General features: G+C 41.2%; 1 protein-coding gene across 1 annotated transcript in view; it reads right to left on the bottom strand.

Moving 5' to 3' along the window:
- The window catches only part of Rybp (RING1 and YY1 binding protein), a 50,936-nt gene extending 32,620 nt beyond the window's left edge, over positions 1 to 18,316 (bottom strand). Inside the window, exons 1-2 of the mRNA XM_032906016.1 lie at positions 18,180 to 18,316; positions 17,417 to 17,542 (exon numbers count right to left, since the gene is read on the bottom strand). Coding sequence (XP_032761907.1) covers positions 17,417 to 17,542; positions 18,180 to 18,211 — 158 coding nt within the window. The 5' untranslated portion in view covers positions 18,212 to 18,316. The remainder of the gene's footprint in view (positions 1 to 17,416; positions 17,543 to 18,179) is intronic.
- Between the last annotated feature and the right edge of the window lie 381 nt (positions 18,317 to 18,697).

Raw genomic sequence — 18,697 nt, 5'->3', positions numbered from 1 at the left:
AAACTATAGAATCAATATAAAGACAGACCAATCACTGAAACCACAAAAAATCATTCAAAAGGAATTAACAATATAAACAGGTATTTGTACTATTTATCATCTTTAAAATCTCAAGCTTAAGTAAATTAGACATGATGACTCACATTGTGATCCCAGTATTTGGGAGGCCAGATTGGGCTACACAGTGAGTTGTACATTAGCCTAGGCTATCATGTAAGACACTAGCAAACAAGAAATTAATGAACACATTACAATAAAAACTACAAAATTAAAGTCTACTTGTTTAACACAATTTGAAGATACATACTAAAAACACTAATAAATCATATTTTTGTAGAGCAAAATATTTTCTCACAAGCTTGCTAAATACTTTTAAATGTATTTTCATTCTTGATTAATTTGGTTGGCAACAGATTCTAACATTTTTGAGCTGTCAATTTAGTGTCAAAACCACCATTACACATACACCCCACACTCAAACACACCCCATATACTGTAGCACCCATCTTTTCAAAGCTTTTGTGCAGCATAAACTCAATGATGGCTGAAGAGGACCTTCCTGTCTAGCAACACTGAAGCTCTGTGTATTTGGGGGTCACTACTGAACTTACACTATTCGAATGGTTTTCGAAGCACAAGAAAACGAAAGGCAAACAAATACAACCATTATGAAGCTTATTCAAACAACAACCATTGGGCATAAAGTGCATGCCTGTAATCCCAGTGCTAGGGAAAAGTATGGGGCAGGAGACAGAGGTGGAGATCAGTCTGTTAGTCAGTTAGTAACTGACTTTTTAAAATGCAGCTCTTTACCAAAACACTATAATGCATTGGGAGAAATGTCATTTCCACTCATGAAACTCACATTAGGCCAAATAATTCTGAAAGCATTAATAAACAATTTAGGGACTTCGTTTATCAAACAGTACCAAAGATCTGAAAGGAAGACAAAGAATACGCCCAGTTGGCCAAAAATGATAGTACCTGGTTCAAGAGTTCTATCTAGTTCATCTCTTGAAAAATCCCTTAGTAAAAGAACTACAACCATTCAGAGTGCTATTCAACTGCAAAATCCCTGAAGACAAGTACAGATTTCAAGTTTGTTGAATTTAATCTACCTTTACCATCACCCTAAGCCATTTCAGGATACAGACTACCCACCCTGTCCCTATTTGTACAGTCTGTACCCAGCAGCTTGAATAGAGAATGAGAAGCCCACCTGTGAGGAGCTTGTCTTCTTAAAGCAACTGGCTTCACCAGAAGCCTATTTTATTTATATTTTACATCAACTATATGTCAGTTGTGAGTAGAAAAGCAGATATACACTTGAAACTATGATCACAGAAACCATCATAAAATTAATATAGTCTATGTGAAAAGTAAATAAAACCAGAAATAGATAGCAGCCCAGACTAGTGGTCACACCTTCAATTCCAGCACAGGCTAACAAAGGCAGGAGGATCTGAGTTCAAAGACAGTTTCAGGATAGCCAGGGCTACACAGTATGGTAATATTTCCAAGCCATCCACCTAGTTTGTTTGTATTGCAGGATGAAGGTGTGCTGTGCTAATGTGTGTTTGCTAGATAGAGATTAAACTCAGACTGTACACAAGTAACATATAGGCAAGCACTGTGCGGCACACTCCACCTTTGGTTTGTCACACCAGTGGCCCAGACTGGCCTCCCAACTCTATCTTGTCTCAACTTTATGAGTGCTAGGATCACAGGAGTGAGGGACCATACCGAGCTCATTTTTTTCAACTGGAAATATCAATTTACATAGAAATTTACCCAACATATGACATAATTATCCCTAAGGGATAATTAAACAAGAAATGAGTATAATGGATTATGCTCTGAAATGTACAGTGAAGAATACAAAAGCCTGTTGTGGAAAATAACAATTTTCTACCCTGAGTGCTTCGAAACAAATGTGAAGGGAAAAAAAATCCAGTACAAAATAATTTCATGTTCTTCTGGAGACCTAATACAACACTGCTTTAATGATCAGACATCACACAAGAATCAAGAATGGTTTCCCTAAAGGGTTATCGTTAGCTGGACCTTGTACCAGAAGTTGGAGTTTACCAGATACGAATAAAGAGTAAAGTTTTTAATAATTATCCAACTGGGCCAGGGATGTCCCTCTGTGATGGAGTCTGCCCTAAACCACAAAGTGTATGCGGCTGGGCAGGCAACAAAGTGGCATAAAAAATATGTTCAATGAGCACTGATTAGTGTCGCCAGAAAATGCATTCCAAGGGCAAGAGAGCCTTGCAGAGAGAAAATCATCAACTAATTATCGAATAGACAAATTACATGCTCTCTGTATTTCTGATCTCCAAGATAGTAGACATGAATTGATACAGGTACAGAGATTCTGGCAAAAACTAATAAAAGAATGCAGTGAAGAATAGCATTAAAGCAGCAAAATATTAGAGGAATGAGATTTTACTACGTTAACCGTCATGGTGAATGGGCATCTAATGTTTTAAACTGTGGTTTTAAATAAATAGGCTATTTCTATGTAGCAACAAAGATCAAGTGAGATTCTACTAAAACAAAACAAAACAAAACAAAACAGGAATGTTAAAACTCTAAGCCTCACTTCCTTATCTGTTTAAGAGCCATATACCTTTCTCTGCATACCATTGCCTTGTAAGGATTGCGGGAAATCAACTTAGCATAACTCCTGCCATATGTTAAATCCCCATTAAATGCTGGGCCTTATCAGCACTGAGTGGACAAGGTCATTAGTGAAGATTTAAAAACAAAACAAGGTCACACCAAGCTTCCCAGATATAGGATGGCTTGTCAAGCTAGTCACAGAAACCTCCCAATGTAGATGGCATCTGTCAGAACTTTGCTACAGGGTGTTTCCTTATTTTAACTGGCACCATAAAACAAAAGTATAAGTATGACCAACCCAGGACTGCAGTACATCATATAATGTACACTTGTCTTCTGCACTGGGTGTTCTGTAGTGATTCCAAATGACATTCTTCTTTTTGGGGTCCTTTGTTTTGTTGTTGAGACAAGGTCTCTATGTAGCCCTGGGCACTCTAGGACTATGTAGACCTGACTTGGTCGTGAAACTTACATAGATCCCCAGCCTCAGCCTCCCAAGTGCTGGATTAAAGGCATGTACCACCTACCTTCAAGAACTTCAGACATTCGAATACCATTGTCTCCTCCCTCACTTTCCACCAGTCTACACTGAATAGGGTGTGTAAGAGCTTAGTTAAAAAAAAAAAAAAACAGAAAAAAAAAAAAGAGAGAGAACAGTTCAGTTACATACACTGAACACTCCAACATTTGTATCAGATAAAACTTCAAGCAAGAGATAAGAGTACTTATCATCATTGGAGTAGCACATCACAAACACATCTTCCCTACAAATTTCTAGACAAATAATTTGGCATTAATTAAGTTAAAGTTTAAGCCCTGTCTTAGAAAACAAAATAAATCAGAAAACACAGTCACACAATATCCCGTGTGTGCAGTCTCAGGATCCCTTCAAAAAGAGAAACTAAACAAACCCCAAACCCATCAGGAAGGGTGTGTTCAAAGTTTTCAGAGGGGAGGGGAGGAGCAAAATGATGGCAAAATTTCACAAACAGGTATCAGGGAAATCAGTAGCAGTGAGTTCTTTGTATATAATGTGATGTGTGCCATGCTTAAGGAAGGTTCACAGTCCTCTGTATCTAGAATAAGAGAGGTAGACAGGAAGGAGGTATTTGCCAACCCATGTGCTGATTGTTTACTGACATATACTATATCCTAGAATAACTAAGGACACGCTGGATATCACTTGACTTCCACAGTAATTGAAAGAACTGGGCACAGAGCCAGTGTAATGTGAAAGCAGAACTTATAAGGTCCCAAGCGTATATTCACCTGATTCTGGTCAGGCGGCAAGTACTTCCCACTGTGTCACATACAGAGTTCACAACTCATTGCTTTGCGCTGGTCATTTTAATAATAAAAAGTTCTTTCCAGGAATTGTGTGATTTTCTAAGTCAAGTAATGAACAACCCCTTTGATTTCAAGGCAGAAAATACTATGCACTGTCTATATTTAAAGGCATTCTTTCTCGAGAAGTCAGGATGAGAAGAATAAGAAACACAAAGAAAAAGAAACATAGGAATAAGTAAAATGAATCTCTTTAATCTATACAGTGTTAACTACACATTACAGGCTCTGCGACTAGGCTTTTTTCCAGGATTCTGAACAAGCATTGTAATATTGCTCTCTTTGAATGGAAATAGCCCTAGAAAAGATGGAATGTTGTGAAGATGCTGGGTAAAGGTTACTACAAATATTTTGTACACCTAGCTGGTTCTTAAGTTCATCGCCTTTCCTATCCTACTAAACTACTGAACTATTCCTACTGAATCTAGTAGCAGCTACCTCCCAAAACTGCTTCAAATATTAATACTAGGGAAAAAGACATAAAAGTGATGTGGGAAGTATAGAGCACTATTCAAATAACTGATCCAGAATACCATGCTAATGGGCTATGTTCAGGGGTCTGCAACAGTAGTTGTACAATCAATCAAACCACAATTTACATTTTTATAAAGATTAATTTATTTGTTTTTTGTTAAGTACACTATCTTCAGACCTACCAGAAGAGGGTATCAGATCTCATTACAGATGGTTGTGAGCCACCATGTGGTTGCTGGGAATTGAACTCAGGACTTCTGTTAAGAGTTGTCATTGCTCTTAATCGCTGAGCCATTTCTCCAGCTCCATTTTTCTTTTTTTAAAAAAGTACATGTTCCACCACATACATGCCTAGTATCCATGGAAGTCAGAAAAGGGTTTCTGCCCCCCTGGAACTGGAGTTACAGATGGTTGTTGAGCTGAACCTGGGTCCTCTGCAAAAGCAGTCTTTGCTCTTAACCACCAAGCCATCTCTCCTGCCCCTTACATATCCTTTCCTAAGCATTTTCTAGACTCATTTACAGACTCACAGAAAATTGCAAGAAGTATACTGTGATCCTGTCTAATCATCACCTTTCAGCCTCCATGTAATACACATGGTAATTATAATGGTATCAGAACTAATAAAAGACCATTAGCATAGGCATACTCAAGGAGTTAAATGCCAATCTTTATGCTTTATAATTTCCAAAATTATTTTGAATTTTTAAGTTTTTGACCCTTGGAATAATCATGAGGCATAATGTTATGCATGTATGTAATGTTTAAATGACCAAATGACCCAAACAATTCAAACTTTTAAAATAACAATTCTTTGTGCTGAGAAATAAACTCTTCCCTTTTTATGTTTTGAGTAACTAACTGTGCCACAGCATACACACCCCAAGCTTTATTTGGGGATATTATGCCTCTTGATCCCCGCTACCAAGTCACTTCACACAAAATAACACATCACATCAAAAGATCTTTTTTAAAGGATTTATTTATAAGTACACTGTAGTTGCCTTCAGACACACCAGAAGACAGCATAGCAGATCTCATAGATGATTATAAGCCATCATGTGGTTGCTGGGATTTGAACTCAGGACCTCTGGAAGAGCAGTCATAGTGCTCTTTAACCACTGAGCCATCTCTCCAGCCCTGAAATCTTTTTTTTAAGATCAGTGTTTCAGTCTTCCTTGACTGCTAGCTCTTGAGGCAGAGGCAGGAGGACCTCTGTGTTTCCTTTAATGTTAACTTAAAAATTGGGTTCCTCAAGAGAACTCGTACTGCTTTTGTAGAGGACCAGAGTTTGGCTCACAGTACCCACAGATGAGCAGCGTATGACAAAATACTCCAGGTCCAGAGGATCCAATGCCCTCTTGTCTGGTTTCTGTGGGTACCTGCACTCGTGTAAACATACAGTTCTTTTTCTTTTTAATTTAAAATATTTTAAAACTTAGTTTGACCCAAAATGAAGTAAAAAGGTACAAAGCTGGTAGTGGTGGCACACACCTTTAGTCGCAGCACTCAGGAGGCAGAGGCAGTTGAAGATCTGAGTTCAAGGCCAGCCTGTTCTACAGAGCTAGCTACAGCAAATGAACCCTGACTGGGAAAATACAAATACAAACTGAGTTCATTTGAATTTCATTTTTTAAAAAAGGCTCAATAAATTTTGGTTTTGGAATAAGAAAGACATGACAACTTCTGAGATGGCCCTAAACATCTTTCTGCCATTCTGTGCTACACATTTGTGATACAGCATTCTCAGAATTGATTATTTAAAAAAAAAAAAAAAATCACAATTCTGAAAACAAAAGTATTTTTTATGTTTCACATATCCAATATTGTTTTATATTTATTATATATATATATATATATATATATATATATATAAACTAAGTACATCTACCTGGTTATAGTATACAAATTAGCTTGTCTCTAATAGTAAAATCAATATACAAAGAATTTTAAGATAAATTTATAGTATTATCCTCAAGTATTTGATTTCTATGCCTAGTTTACATGCCTTTATACTGAGGTCCTAAGTAGGAAAAGCTGTAGAAACAACAATGTGAACCAGCAATTCTAAGATGAGTTCCACAGACCAGCAGCATGACACTGCCTGAAAACCCACTCTAAGTTCTGGGTCCTACTTCACATTTGCTTACTGAAGACTCTTGGGATTAAGATCCAGCAATGCGTTTACACAATCCAACAGGTGTTTCCACGGGATAACTTTTGAGAGCCATGAACCTATATAAATCTGTTCTTCAGTGGAGGATTTGAGTAAGGTGTTGATAAAAAATTAAAAAAAAAATCTTAGTTCTTCTATAATACACTCTACAACAAAGCAGATTTTCAACTTTACTCTTACAAATAAGAAATTTGTAAGCACAAAGTGTTCACAAAACTTATTTCTTAAATGCATCCTAAGTGAGCTATATCAAAGTTTTGAAATCTTTCATACAGCTCACCTCCCATTCCCATGTGTTACTACCGTATTTTGTCACTTTTAACAAAACCTCCTATTTTTTACATAGCACCAGGGAAAATGTACAAGTATTTCTGGTCCAATAACTAAATTCCTCAAAAACATTTTAGTTGCTGACAAACAAGAAGTGTCTCTATTTTTGTTTAGTCTCTAAATAGTCTTTTTTCCCCTCCCCCACTTTAGAGACAAAGTTTCTCTGTGTAGCTGACTATCCTGGAACTCACATCAGCCTGTCTCTGTCTCCCAAGTGCTGGAATTAAAGACATGCACCACCACTGGTTAGTTTATCATCAATCTTTACTGACATTTTCTTTACTCATACAGTCAGTAAAAACTAATGGGCTATGGAAATGGCTCAGCTGTGATGAACACTAGATGGTCTTCCTAAGAACCAAAGTTGAGTCACCTAATGTTTGGCCAATCTACCACATGTGTAAGACAACAAGACTCAGGAACTGGTCAAAAAATCTGAATCCTGCAGTCAGTCTAAATGGCACCCTTTTCCTTACAGGTTATGTAAACCACTAAAGGGTTCTGGATTGCTAGAGCCAAGCAAGAGTATCTAACTTGCCATATTCTTTCAGTACCTGCGGTAGCTGAGTTTTAGTAAAAAAGAGCTAGTAAACCTCACACCCTACATGCAACATCTGAGCTGTTCTTAGAAAGCAGTCACCAAGTTTGTTTTCTCTCTATGACTAACCACCACATTAAGATTCGTCATGTTGAGGAAACTAGCATTCCCTCAATCTTGTGTCCTTCCAAAGGTCACTATATGCTGCATGCTCTAATTGTATAGAAAAATACATTAAGTTTTGACTCAGATGCTTTATTACATATCCCTGTATACCTTCCACTGTTTTTCTTTTTCTCGTCCAATCACAAGATAAAACAGATATTGTAAATTGGCTAAGAGGAAAAGAGAAAGCTTTATCTAACCCTGCTTAAAATGCCACCTGTTTACCTTATGATTCTAACTCTAAATTTCTGAGTAACCCTATAGCATATCCACAACTGCCATAATTTACTGGGTTCATTTTTGCCACTATAGTGTCAACACTGCATGGAAATCAAAGTATAGCTAAGTAAATGAAGTGAATGTATCAAGAATTCAACAAAACATAATTACTCCACATTATCTAACACAAAAGTGAACAACGGGTACAAAGATGAGGCTACCTACCCTATGTATGTAGGAGGTATAACATCAAGTTATAGACACACTGTAATGGCAGAATGGACAGAGGGCTTCGAATATTGGTCAGTGTTCTCTGACCATCTGTAAGCAGCAATAAGTGCCAGTTTAGAAACAAGCAATCTGCCTCTTCAAAATCGGTTTATCCCATACACTCAACCCCTTGCTTCATTTCCAGACTTCCCAACGACTTCTGGCAGCTAAAACCACCACCTGGACTACTAAGATAATACTTATTGACAGTTGATATTCAAGTTTGCCACAAAGCACCACAACTCAAAAAAAGCACTCCAGGAACTACTTTAAATGCACTACTGCCTGCCTCCAATACTTTTTAATCTTATATTTAAGTCTCAGTATTTGTTTAGAAAACAAAACCAAAAATAGGAATGTTATTACTCTTAGGGGCACACTTCAGCAAGACAATGTTCACCTAACCCAGTAACACTAAAAACAAGCCCTCATATATGAAAAGAACATTAAGAACTCAAAACTGGTGAGGGTGTTGCTCTAGCACAAACGAGGTAATGGCTTTTGAACCCCAACAAAAGAACTATATATTTCTCCGACTCTTTATTTACTCTATACAGCAAACATCTGTGAACCCCTAGAAGTGCCAGGGTATATTATAAGACAGGAAAACAAAACTGTTTTAAAAAAGGGGGGAAAAAAAAACCCTGTTCTCCAAAAGATGAAAAAAGGCACACTGGCAATCAAATAAAAATACAGCTGATACATGCATGACAGAATGGGTGCAAAAAGGTTTCATGGAAGGCCATCTGGAAGGACAGACACATCAGCCGAACACACAAAAAAGAAAAACCCTTAAAAAGAAAACAGAAGGGGGCAGAGATGGCACACACCTTTAATCCCAGCACTCTGGAGTCAGAGACAGGTAAATTCTTGTGTCTGAGGCCAGACTGGTCCAGGACAATCAGGGCTAAGACAAGAAACCCTGTCTTTAAAAAACAAAACAAAACAAAAAAAGAAAACCGAGGGAGGGGAAAAAGCCTGGAGAGATGGCCCGGCAGTTAAGAACACCTGATGCTCTTCCAGGGGGCCCAAGTTCAATTCTCAGCACCCACATGGTAGCTTACAAGTGTGTAACTCTAGTTCCAGAGATCACCCTCACACAGACCCACATACATGCAAAGCACCAACTCACATAGAATAATAAATTTTTAAAAAGGAAGAGAAGAAAGAAAGAAAGAAAGAAAGGGAGGGAGGGAGGGAGGAAACAGGAAGGATAAATGGATGTAAGAAGTGAGACATCACAGTCCACACTCAGAAGACAGTGTGGTATGGAACAAACACACTCTGTATAGAGGGCAAATGGAGTACTGGTTGCACGCTGCTTGCAGAAGTCTGAAGACATAGGAAAAGACCAAACTACAAAAGTCTTGAGATATTCAGGATTTAGATTCCCTCCTAAAAGCAATGCAAGCCAGGAAACAATTTGAAGCAGGATTTGTGAGTGGTCTGTGTGGCAGGATTTGTGAGGTCCCTTTGGAAAACACTCTCAGAACTCAGCCTTTAAGCTGTTAAAGTGGAGAAGCAGGTATATTTGTCATATGTACACAAGCATGGAGACAATGAGGTAGTAATAATGAGGAGGAGGAAGATGACCATTATGACTCTAACTATGAACAATCGTCTCTGGGAACTCAAAGCATTTGAATCCTAAGCAAGCACCTGAAGAGTTAAAAAGAGGTGAAAGAAACTATTATATATAGTAGTACAGACCAGTTGTGGTCCATTAGTCCAGGGAAGGAGGCTGACAAGCATGAGTTTGAGCCCAGCATGAACCAGTCTATACAACCAATCTTACATTCAAAAACAATGATGAGTCCTTCTCTTCAAGGAAGAGACTGTTTCCACTTTAATCACACCATGACCAGCATTACAGTCACCTCACTTGGTCTTTCCCATCATTGGGTACTACATGATGCTCTGATCTTTTTCAATCCAAGTTCTTAAAAGAGTTCTCCTGAAAGCTTTGGGAGGCTGAGGCAAGAGAACTATTCAAGGCTAGCCTGGGCTACATACTGAGTACCAGGGTCAACCCTAGCTAGTCAAGACTCCAGCTCAAAAACACAAACAAAAAGAAAAATTGCTAAACAAAAAACAGTGAGATGAGAATAAACTCCCTTTTATGACCTAGAAGTGTCATACCTTAAATCTCATTCACAAAGTTAAGACTATTTCCCCTTGCACCTTGATGCCTGAAGCAGAGCTGACCCTAAAGCCATGAGAAAGCAGGAGAGCTAGCTCTGCCCCTCACCTAGGCAGCACCTGGTGGTGGGGTGCTGGTGAGCCTGCCCCCCTGAGGACATGAAAATGGGAGAACTTGGGCTGGAGAGATGGCTCAGTGGTTAAGAGCTTGGACTGCTCTTCCAGAGGTCCTGAGTTTAACTCCCAGCAACCACATGGTGGCTCACAACCACCTGTAATGGGATCTGATGCCCTCTTCTGGTGTGTCTGAAGACGGCTACAGTGCACTCATATATAGTAAATAAAAAAAGAAAATGGAAGAACTGCCCCTGCCTCTTGCTGGTAGCAACTTTAGATGAGATAACAGGCTGACCAACTCAGCTACCTCCCAGGCCCAGATCAGGGGTCTGAGTTTAGTATCTCTTGAGATACTGGTCTACATCATAAATAGATTCTGTCAGAAAGAAGGAGGGGAAGTGAGGGGAGGGGAAGGGAGAGGAGGGGAAGGGAGGGAGAGGAGGGGAGGGTCTGAGGGCAGCTGCTTAGAGCACTCAGATGGCCTGAGAGTAAAACAGCACGGGTAAAATAAATGAACTCTTCACAGCAACAGGACAATGAGTAGATGATGAAGGACTCCTCTCACAGAACTTAAAATATTAAGGGAAACTAATTACCAATGATAGAACATGAGCCAGTAATGGGAGTTTCTGGGAATGTTCTCCAAACAATTTCATGAAGAATCTGGAACAGCAAGTTACAAACATGCACCCACTTTGTAGCAATTCATCAAGCCTTTAAACTTGTACACTACAAACAGGTGACACAGTCACTACATCAAAGGAGCAAAGACAACACCACCAAGGAGAAAAGCAAAGCAACAACAACAAAAGAAAAAACAGGCCAGAAAGACATCAGAATGTTATCAGCTCAAGAGCCCTACTACTACTCTGAGAACTTAGGAAAGGAGCTAGTTCTGGTAGTCTTTTGGTAGCTACTGAAACTGAAGGTTTGGTTTCTAAGCCCTGAAGCACATAATTAATGTGCAGTAATACAGTGATATATTTCCTATCCTGGTGATTAAAAAACATTGCAAGGTATTAACAGGCCTGTGTATATAGTATATAACATACAACTAAGGAAAATTGAATACCCTAAGTAAGACCCCAAAGCCAGCAATGCAAACATCTGAACTTTAAAAAAAAACACACATAAACTGGCAGAACTCTCTCCTGACTCCAAAAGCAAACAGCATCACCACACCTGAACAGGGAGGGAAATCACACAGCAGCATGTCTGTCTATATGTAGAACAGCCTCTACCAGTCCAGCCCTCATTCCTCTGTGCTTCTCATTACCACACTCTTCACAGGGCTCATGTCACTAGTTGAAATGATCTGTTTTCTGTTTATATTTTCTCTTCCCTCTCCATAGGAGTTCAAGCTCAAAGAGAATAGAAGTTCACCTGTCTTTGCATCACTGTGCATACACAGAGCCCAGACAGTTAGGTACACAATAAAAACTTGTCAAATGGCCACAACTACCCAAGTAATTTATTTTAAGGACACCAAGCACACGAAGTAAACAGTAAGTTCAATGCAATAACAAAATAATTAGCCAATTTTGTTTTAAGAGTGATCTTGTAAACCCCCAGCTCTGAAAGGCACATCAGTTTGAGAGGCTGGGTAAGGTTTGATGATCTCAAATACAGGGAATTTTCTTAATGTACTTTACAGATTGTTTTTATTAAAGAAAAACACTACAATGAAGTCAATGTGACTCAAGGTGCAAAACCACAGTTGTGGATTCTCAGGAAATATGGGTAAGAGGCCTGGAAATCTTGCTGTCTGAAATGTACCGCCAGAAAGATGCCCTTTAAAGGGTTCCAACAAACATCATAACTATATTGTGGCTTTCCCAACAAGCTTCTGCAGTAATTAGTGATTTTCAGAAGACTGAGTTGTCAAGGCATCTTTATAAGGGAAGTCCAAAGTTGCAAAGCGAAAAATTCTGAAGCTCTCAAACACAATTTTATACTAACAGTCACTTCTCTGACTTCCAATTCAATACCCTGAATATCTCTATAAAGCTAATTATTTCTCTACAACTGTTATAAGTCAGCTTAAAATTTTTCCTTCTTTCTGCAGTCTACAAAGGTCTAAAAACAATGTAATCTTTTCACAGTGGCAGTATTTTAAATAATCAGGGATTAAATAAGACTTTTCAATTCAACACAAAATATGCAGATCAGGATTACTGGGACATGTACAAACTCTGCAGATACAAGGAATGACCAGGTACGGTGGAAGAGCCCAATGTGCCATGTAGTGAATGTGCACACATAAAAAGAATGTTTAAAAAAAAAAAAAAAGTAAAATCTGGAAAACAAAAACAACCAAGTTGAACCTATAGTGATTTATTCCCAATTTCTCAAAGTAGTGCAATTTAAGTAACAGCTGGAGGAAAAGATGTACCACTACTAGCAAAGTTAACAATCACGGACAAGAATATATAGCAGTGTTCCAATAAATTCTATTTTAAAAGAGAACATTTCATTCAGAGAAAAAAACAAGGTCACAAAACCAGTCTACCATCATGTCTAGGAAGTTATTCTGTCCAACAATTTAAAAACATCAGTAGCACAAAGTTATATTAGTTCATGCATTTATTTTTTTTAAAAGATTTTATTTTATGTGAGTACCCTGTCCAAACACACCAGAAGAGAGCATTTGGTTCCATTACAGATGGTTGTGAGCCATTATGGTTGCTGAGAATTGAACTCAGGACTTCTGGAAGAAGAGCAGTCAAGTGTTCATAGCCACTGAGTCATCTCTCCAGCACAGTTCATGCATTTACAATGCTTTACTTTTCCTTCCCTCTTCATTAAGAGGGTAAGAAATACTACTTCAAGCTACCTAGGAAAGGGATCCTGTTTCTCTCCCACCCACCTGCTATCTTGCACATACAAAAAAAAGCTCCTTTATTTCTCCCTCTTGCAAAGCTGGGTGTAACACCATGGTAGGGAGGCAACCTCCTGGCAGTCTATTACTGCTTTAGAGTTAACTTTACTATGTATCACCACATAGGAAATCAACTTACATTATGGCAATGTTCTAAAACCTGGAATGCGTTGACAGCTGTACTCTTTCAAATGACTAAGAAAAATCACTTAATTGCACTCATGATGACTGATTGGTATATATGTAAAGTACATCCCCAATCTCCAATAAAGCTCTTAAAAAAATAGTAATAATAATTTTTTAAAAAACAGGAGAGGGGGGTTGGGGATTTAGCTCAGTGGTAGAGTGCTTGCCTAGCAAGCGCAAGGCCCTGGTTCAGTCCTCAGCTGGGGAACACACACACACACACACACACACACACACACACACACACACACACACACACACACACACGAGGGACAGGAGAGATGGCTCAGACAAGAGTTGAGTCCTAGGATCTAAATCAGGCAGCTAACAATCCAGCTGGTCCAGGGAATGTGATGCCTTTGCTCACCTGCACATACATACCTATATACCTAACACATAACTAAAAAATATTTTTAAATATCAGCTAAGGATTAAAGAATGGGAAAATATGGTTAGGAAAGGAATTATAAACTAGGGAAGGCCAGAGTTAATGGCACATAATCTATAATACCAGAACTATCGAGACTAACAAGGGAGCAAGCCAGGAGTTCAAAGCCAGCCTAAGCTATATAGCCAATTACAGGCAATTCAAGACCCCATCTCAAAAAATAAATAAATAAATAAATAAATAATATATATATACATATATATACACACACACAACATATATGTAGTAATTACCTCTAAAATACAGACCTTAGCCCAGCAGGATCATTCATAAATAATGAACAAATGTATAAAGATATCTTTTGCCCTCAGACAATCCCACTAGATAAATGTCTATTCCTATTCCCTTGGGATTTCTGACTGTCCTTTTCGCTCTGCTTCATGTTATTCCAAAGTCCCTATTCTAGAATAATTCAGTTCTAACTGTAGATTTAGAATTACTACTGCACATCCTAATAGAAGTAAAAAGCTAGCAGCTGATTGTCTAGAAATCAGTTTTTCTTTCCCTAAAGGAAAGGGGCCGAGGGTTCCTTTTAATTGATTTCCAAGCCAGACTATTCTAACCTCATGTTATACAACACACACACACACACACACACACACACACACACACACACACACCCCCTTCTCAGCAGCATCTTTCATATCCTAGGAATTTTACAGACACTCTTTAGATGATGGGCAGTATTTTCCCACTTAAATTGAGGAACATCAATGCCACCCACAAAGGGCAAATAGCTGTGTCCTAGGTGACTATTACTAACTTAAAGCTGTTTTCCTGGATTGACTGACTGGTGCCAGCAGCAATAAAGGCAAAAGTAACCAACAACTCCACAGTAACTACTGGCCAGCCAACCAGGTAAGACTGTTTAAACACTAGCTTGGAGCAACAAAACTATGTGTGTCAGCAAACACACTACTTCAAAATTGCCAATTTTCATCTATTACCCACCATCCAACCCTAACCATCAGGCTGGCTTTAAGTTCTTATAGACCAAACTTTAATGGCCACTGCTGCAAAAACAAACCAAAAACCAAACTAAGCTTCCCACAAGCACAAGTGCAGCTTGGTCTTCATGTAGTCCCTTAACAATTTGTGGAGTGGGGGCTGTCTCTGCTGCCTGCCATGGACCTCCTTCCCTACCTGGACTGCCTGGTTGGACTTAAATGAAGGGGGTGTTTAGTCCTAACTAGATGGGGGGTGGCGTTCCAGTGGGGAGGACTTCCCTGTCTCTGAGAAGAGGAGGGGTTAACAGGGAAATGAATTTGTAAGGACAAGACTGGAAGGAGGGCTGAGACTGGGACGAAAACTGTGAACAAAATTATGGATAGAAAAAAAAATAACATTTTTAAAAACTCAAATGTAAATTTACTTTAAAAGGTTCAAGAGAAAATACTGTAATGGCCAACATCCCAGAAAAATTAAGTGAAGCAATGCACTGGCTAGGACAGCATGGACACTGGTCATGTTCACGTCTTTATATGAAACCCACAAGTTACACAGAACTCAAAATGTCACTTGCATTCCACTTAGTGACGACTTCCGAACTTAAGTATTGATAACAAACAAATCCAAGCAAGATTGTTTTAAAAAGAGTATCATGAACTGGTGAAGGTTTCCCACCTGCATACTGCGCTCAAAGCCTACTCACTCAACTGTATGAAAAATCCCTAAAAGATGGTACTTCATTTTCGGAATGGACAGACTCAAATATCCTAGCATGCCAATCCAGTTAAAATTTCATTGCTGTCTGTCATTTGTGTGTGGCTCTGAAAACGTTAAACAAAATCTTTAATCAATACCTTTCACATGCTTCCAAAGTTGGTGAATCAGACTTTTCAATAAAAGCAAAAGTTGAAAAGCATTTCAATGTGATATAATTATTACCAGCAACACATAAGACGAAAACTTTTGAATCTGGCTGTAGTTTCTCTTCACCAGCAAAGTTCTCAAGTTCTTACTAGTTTCCTGGTCATTTCCTCGAACATCAACTACACCAACACTCAAGGCAAAACCACAATAAAGAGCTTTGGCCTCAGCGGGATTCTACATGTAAAAAACATTACTCATAAATAATATACAGTCACTATTGATTTAAAGTAACAAATACATTTCTAAACTTTCATGCTGTGTGATGGAATCTCCGATTTTAGACAGCAGAACAAATCCTAAGAAATGGGTTTTCCACTTAACAAAATCTATCTAGTATGATACAAAAAACTAATGTGAATTTACTTATATATATAAAAAAAATCCTACTAGCTGGGTGCAGTGAGGCTGAGTAACAGGATTGTGGTTCCAGATTAGCTCTAAATATAGTGAGATGCCATCTTAGTAGAAAAACAAAACTACTTACAGGGAAATAAACTTCAGTTCTTGAGTTTTGATTCAAAGGTCTCATTTCTTAAGAGTTAGTGAAATTCACAAAATTCCCCAGTAACTGGAGCAATTCATTCCAGTTAAGACTTACAGCTGAAGCCTCCTTAATCCCAGATGTAAGTAAAGCAACTAGATCCTGACAAGGCACCTCACTCAGAACATCCAGGTGGAACTAGTCACAATGGGATGCTGCCTATTCAAAAGCAAGCACCTGCTGTAATGAAACATTTAGCCTTCAACCTGGATGCCTGATGAGTCCCAAGCTAACTCTCACTTTCTTATGTGCTCTAAATACAGTCCCTTTAAATGGGAGCAAGAACGCCATAACGTTAACTCTTCGCAACAGAAATTCTAAATGAAAGTTTAAAACAGCTGCAGGACTATAAAACTAGTTTTAATGTTACTCTACAAATAGTTTGAACTCATTTGCTACCACATGCAGTTAACCACTCTCATCTTAATATAAATGAATCCCTTTCAATGTTTTAACACAAAGCCATTAACACTAACTTAAGTCTATTCACCTCAACATCTCACACCATTCTACATAAGCTACTAACAAAAGACACATCAGCAGGCCCCTTGCCCCACAAATACACTTTTTCCAACCCTCCAGTATGTATCTTCAAGTGCAAAAAAGAGATATTTGCAACCCAAGACAGACAAAAGGCATGACCCAGTCTTATTGTACCACCATACCACCATTAAACTCAGGAAAAAACTAATTCTGGACAAATTAAAACTACTCTGCACACAACAAATACCAAAATGTCCAATGTCCTATGATCCATCACTATTCCCTTCCTCTCTCTCCCCTGTGGGAGCCAATAGCAACAAGCCAAAGGATGCAAATGTCAAATAAATCCAATGTCTGAAACAAGAGGAAAACCTGGGGAAAATCCCTCCCATAAATCCTTTATTTTAGCACGAGGCACTGAACGCAACTTGAAATGGCACGCAACCCCAACCACATCGCCCATCCCCAAATGCTAAGAAAGGGTCGTAATCAACAAGTTGGCAAGAGGGCGATCAATAATAATGAAAGTACGACTCACTCCCCTCTCCGCGCAATAAATAAAGCCAAAACAAGTATTTCAACAAAAGCTAGCACAGGTCTTCCAGTACCTGGTGGAGGTGCCTTTCCGCACATCGCAGATGCTGCATTTAAAGGCTTCGGCGCTGTTCCTAAAGGTGCAGACGCTACAATCCCAAAAGCCTTCGTCTGCAGCCGGTTTCGCTTGTCTTTTTGGCCTTCCGAGGAGTGGAGAACCGAGGAGAGAATAGAGAAGAGAAAACAAACGCTGGTAAGCCGTCGTCAATTCACAGGAATCCGACGCTGGAAACTTCTCGCAGCGACCACCCATCCACCCCACTGGCGGGCACTGGGGCGAGAGGCCGACCCGCAACGCGGAGCCGGGCGCCCCCTCCGGCCCCGGGCACCGAGCGCCTGACGGCGGCGACGGCTCACGCGGGCCGCGCCGAGCGCAGGAAGCGGGCCGACTCGTGGGCGCGAGCGCGGGGCGGGGGGCGCGGCGCGGGCCGCGGGCCGGATCCCGAAGGCGGCGAGCAGCCGGGACGGCCGGGCGGCGGCGCGGAGGGGGCCGGCGCCGCGCGCTGCCCGCCCCTGCTCGCGCCCCTCCCGCCCGCCCCACCTGGTTAAATCTCCCTTTGTCTGGGCGGAGCGGCGACGGCGGAGGGCGGCTGAGGAGGAGCCGCCATGGCTGCGGCGCGCACGGCCGCCGGCCCGAGAGGAGCGACACCGCCTCCCTCCGCCCCCGGGTCTCCATCTTAGCGCGCCTCCCCCGCGCGGCCGCTCCGGCCTAGTCGCCGGTGTCCCCGCCCGCCGCGGCCGCCCTCCCCTTCCGCCCCTTCGGCGCCCGGCAGGTACCTGGTCGGGCTCTTCTTGTCGCCCATGGTCATGGACGGCTGGCCCCGGCGCCCCACAGCTGCGCGCGCCTCCGCTCAGAGGAGAAGCGCGGTCCGCAGCGTCGCGGAGCGGCCCCGCCCTCCCGCGCCGCCCGCCCGCCCTCCGCCGCTGGGCTCGAGCTCCAGCCGCCGCCGCCGCCGCCGCCGCTGCCGCCGCCGCCAGTCTCCGGACGAGACTAGTCCCCGCCAGCGCCGCCTCCGCCGAGTGACTGACGAGGGCGGGGCCGGGCGCCGCGCGTCATACACCGGGCAACCAATAAGAGGACGACGACCGGCGCCGCGGGGGCGTGGCGTAGCGCGCGGGAGGGCGTGGCGCCGCGGGGGGCGGGGCGGCCGGCGTGCGTGCCGGGGGGGTGTGTGCGCGCGGGGGCGCGCGTGCCTGCCGGTGGCCCCGCGGCCCCGGCGCGTCTGAGCGTGCGAGCCCGGCAGGGAGCACGTGGCCGTGCCCGCGGGCCCCCGTGGCTCTGTGGCGGCCCCCAC

Source organism: Rattus rattus, chromosome 6, assembly GCF_011064425.1.
Source record: "Rattus rattus isolate New Zealand chromosome 6, Rrattus_CSIRO_v1, whole genome shotgun sequence".
NCBI classification, from domain to species: Eukaryota; Metazoa; Chordata; class Mammalia; order Rodentia; family Muridae; genus Rattus; species Rattus rattus.
Note: the sequence above shows the minus strand (reverse complement) of the source record. Positions and strands in the feature narration are given on the sequence as shown.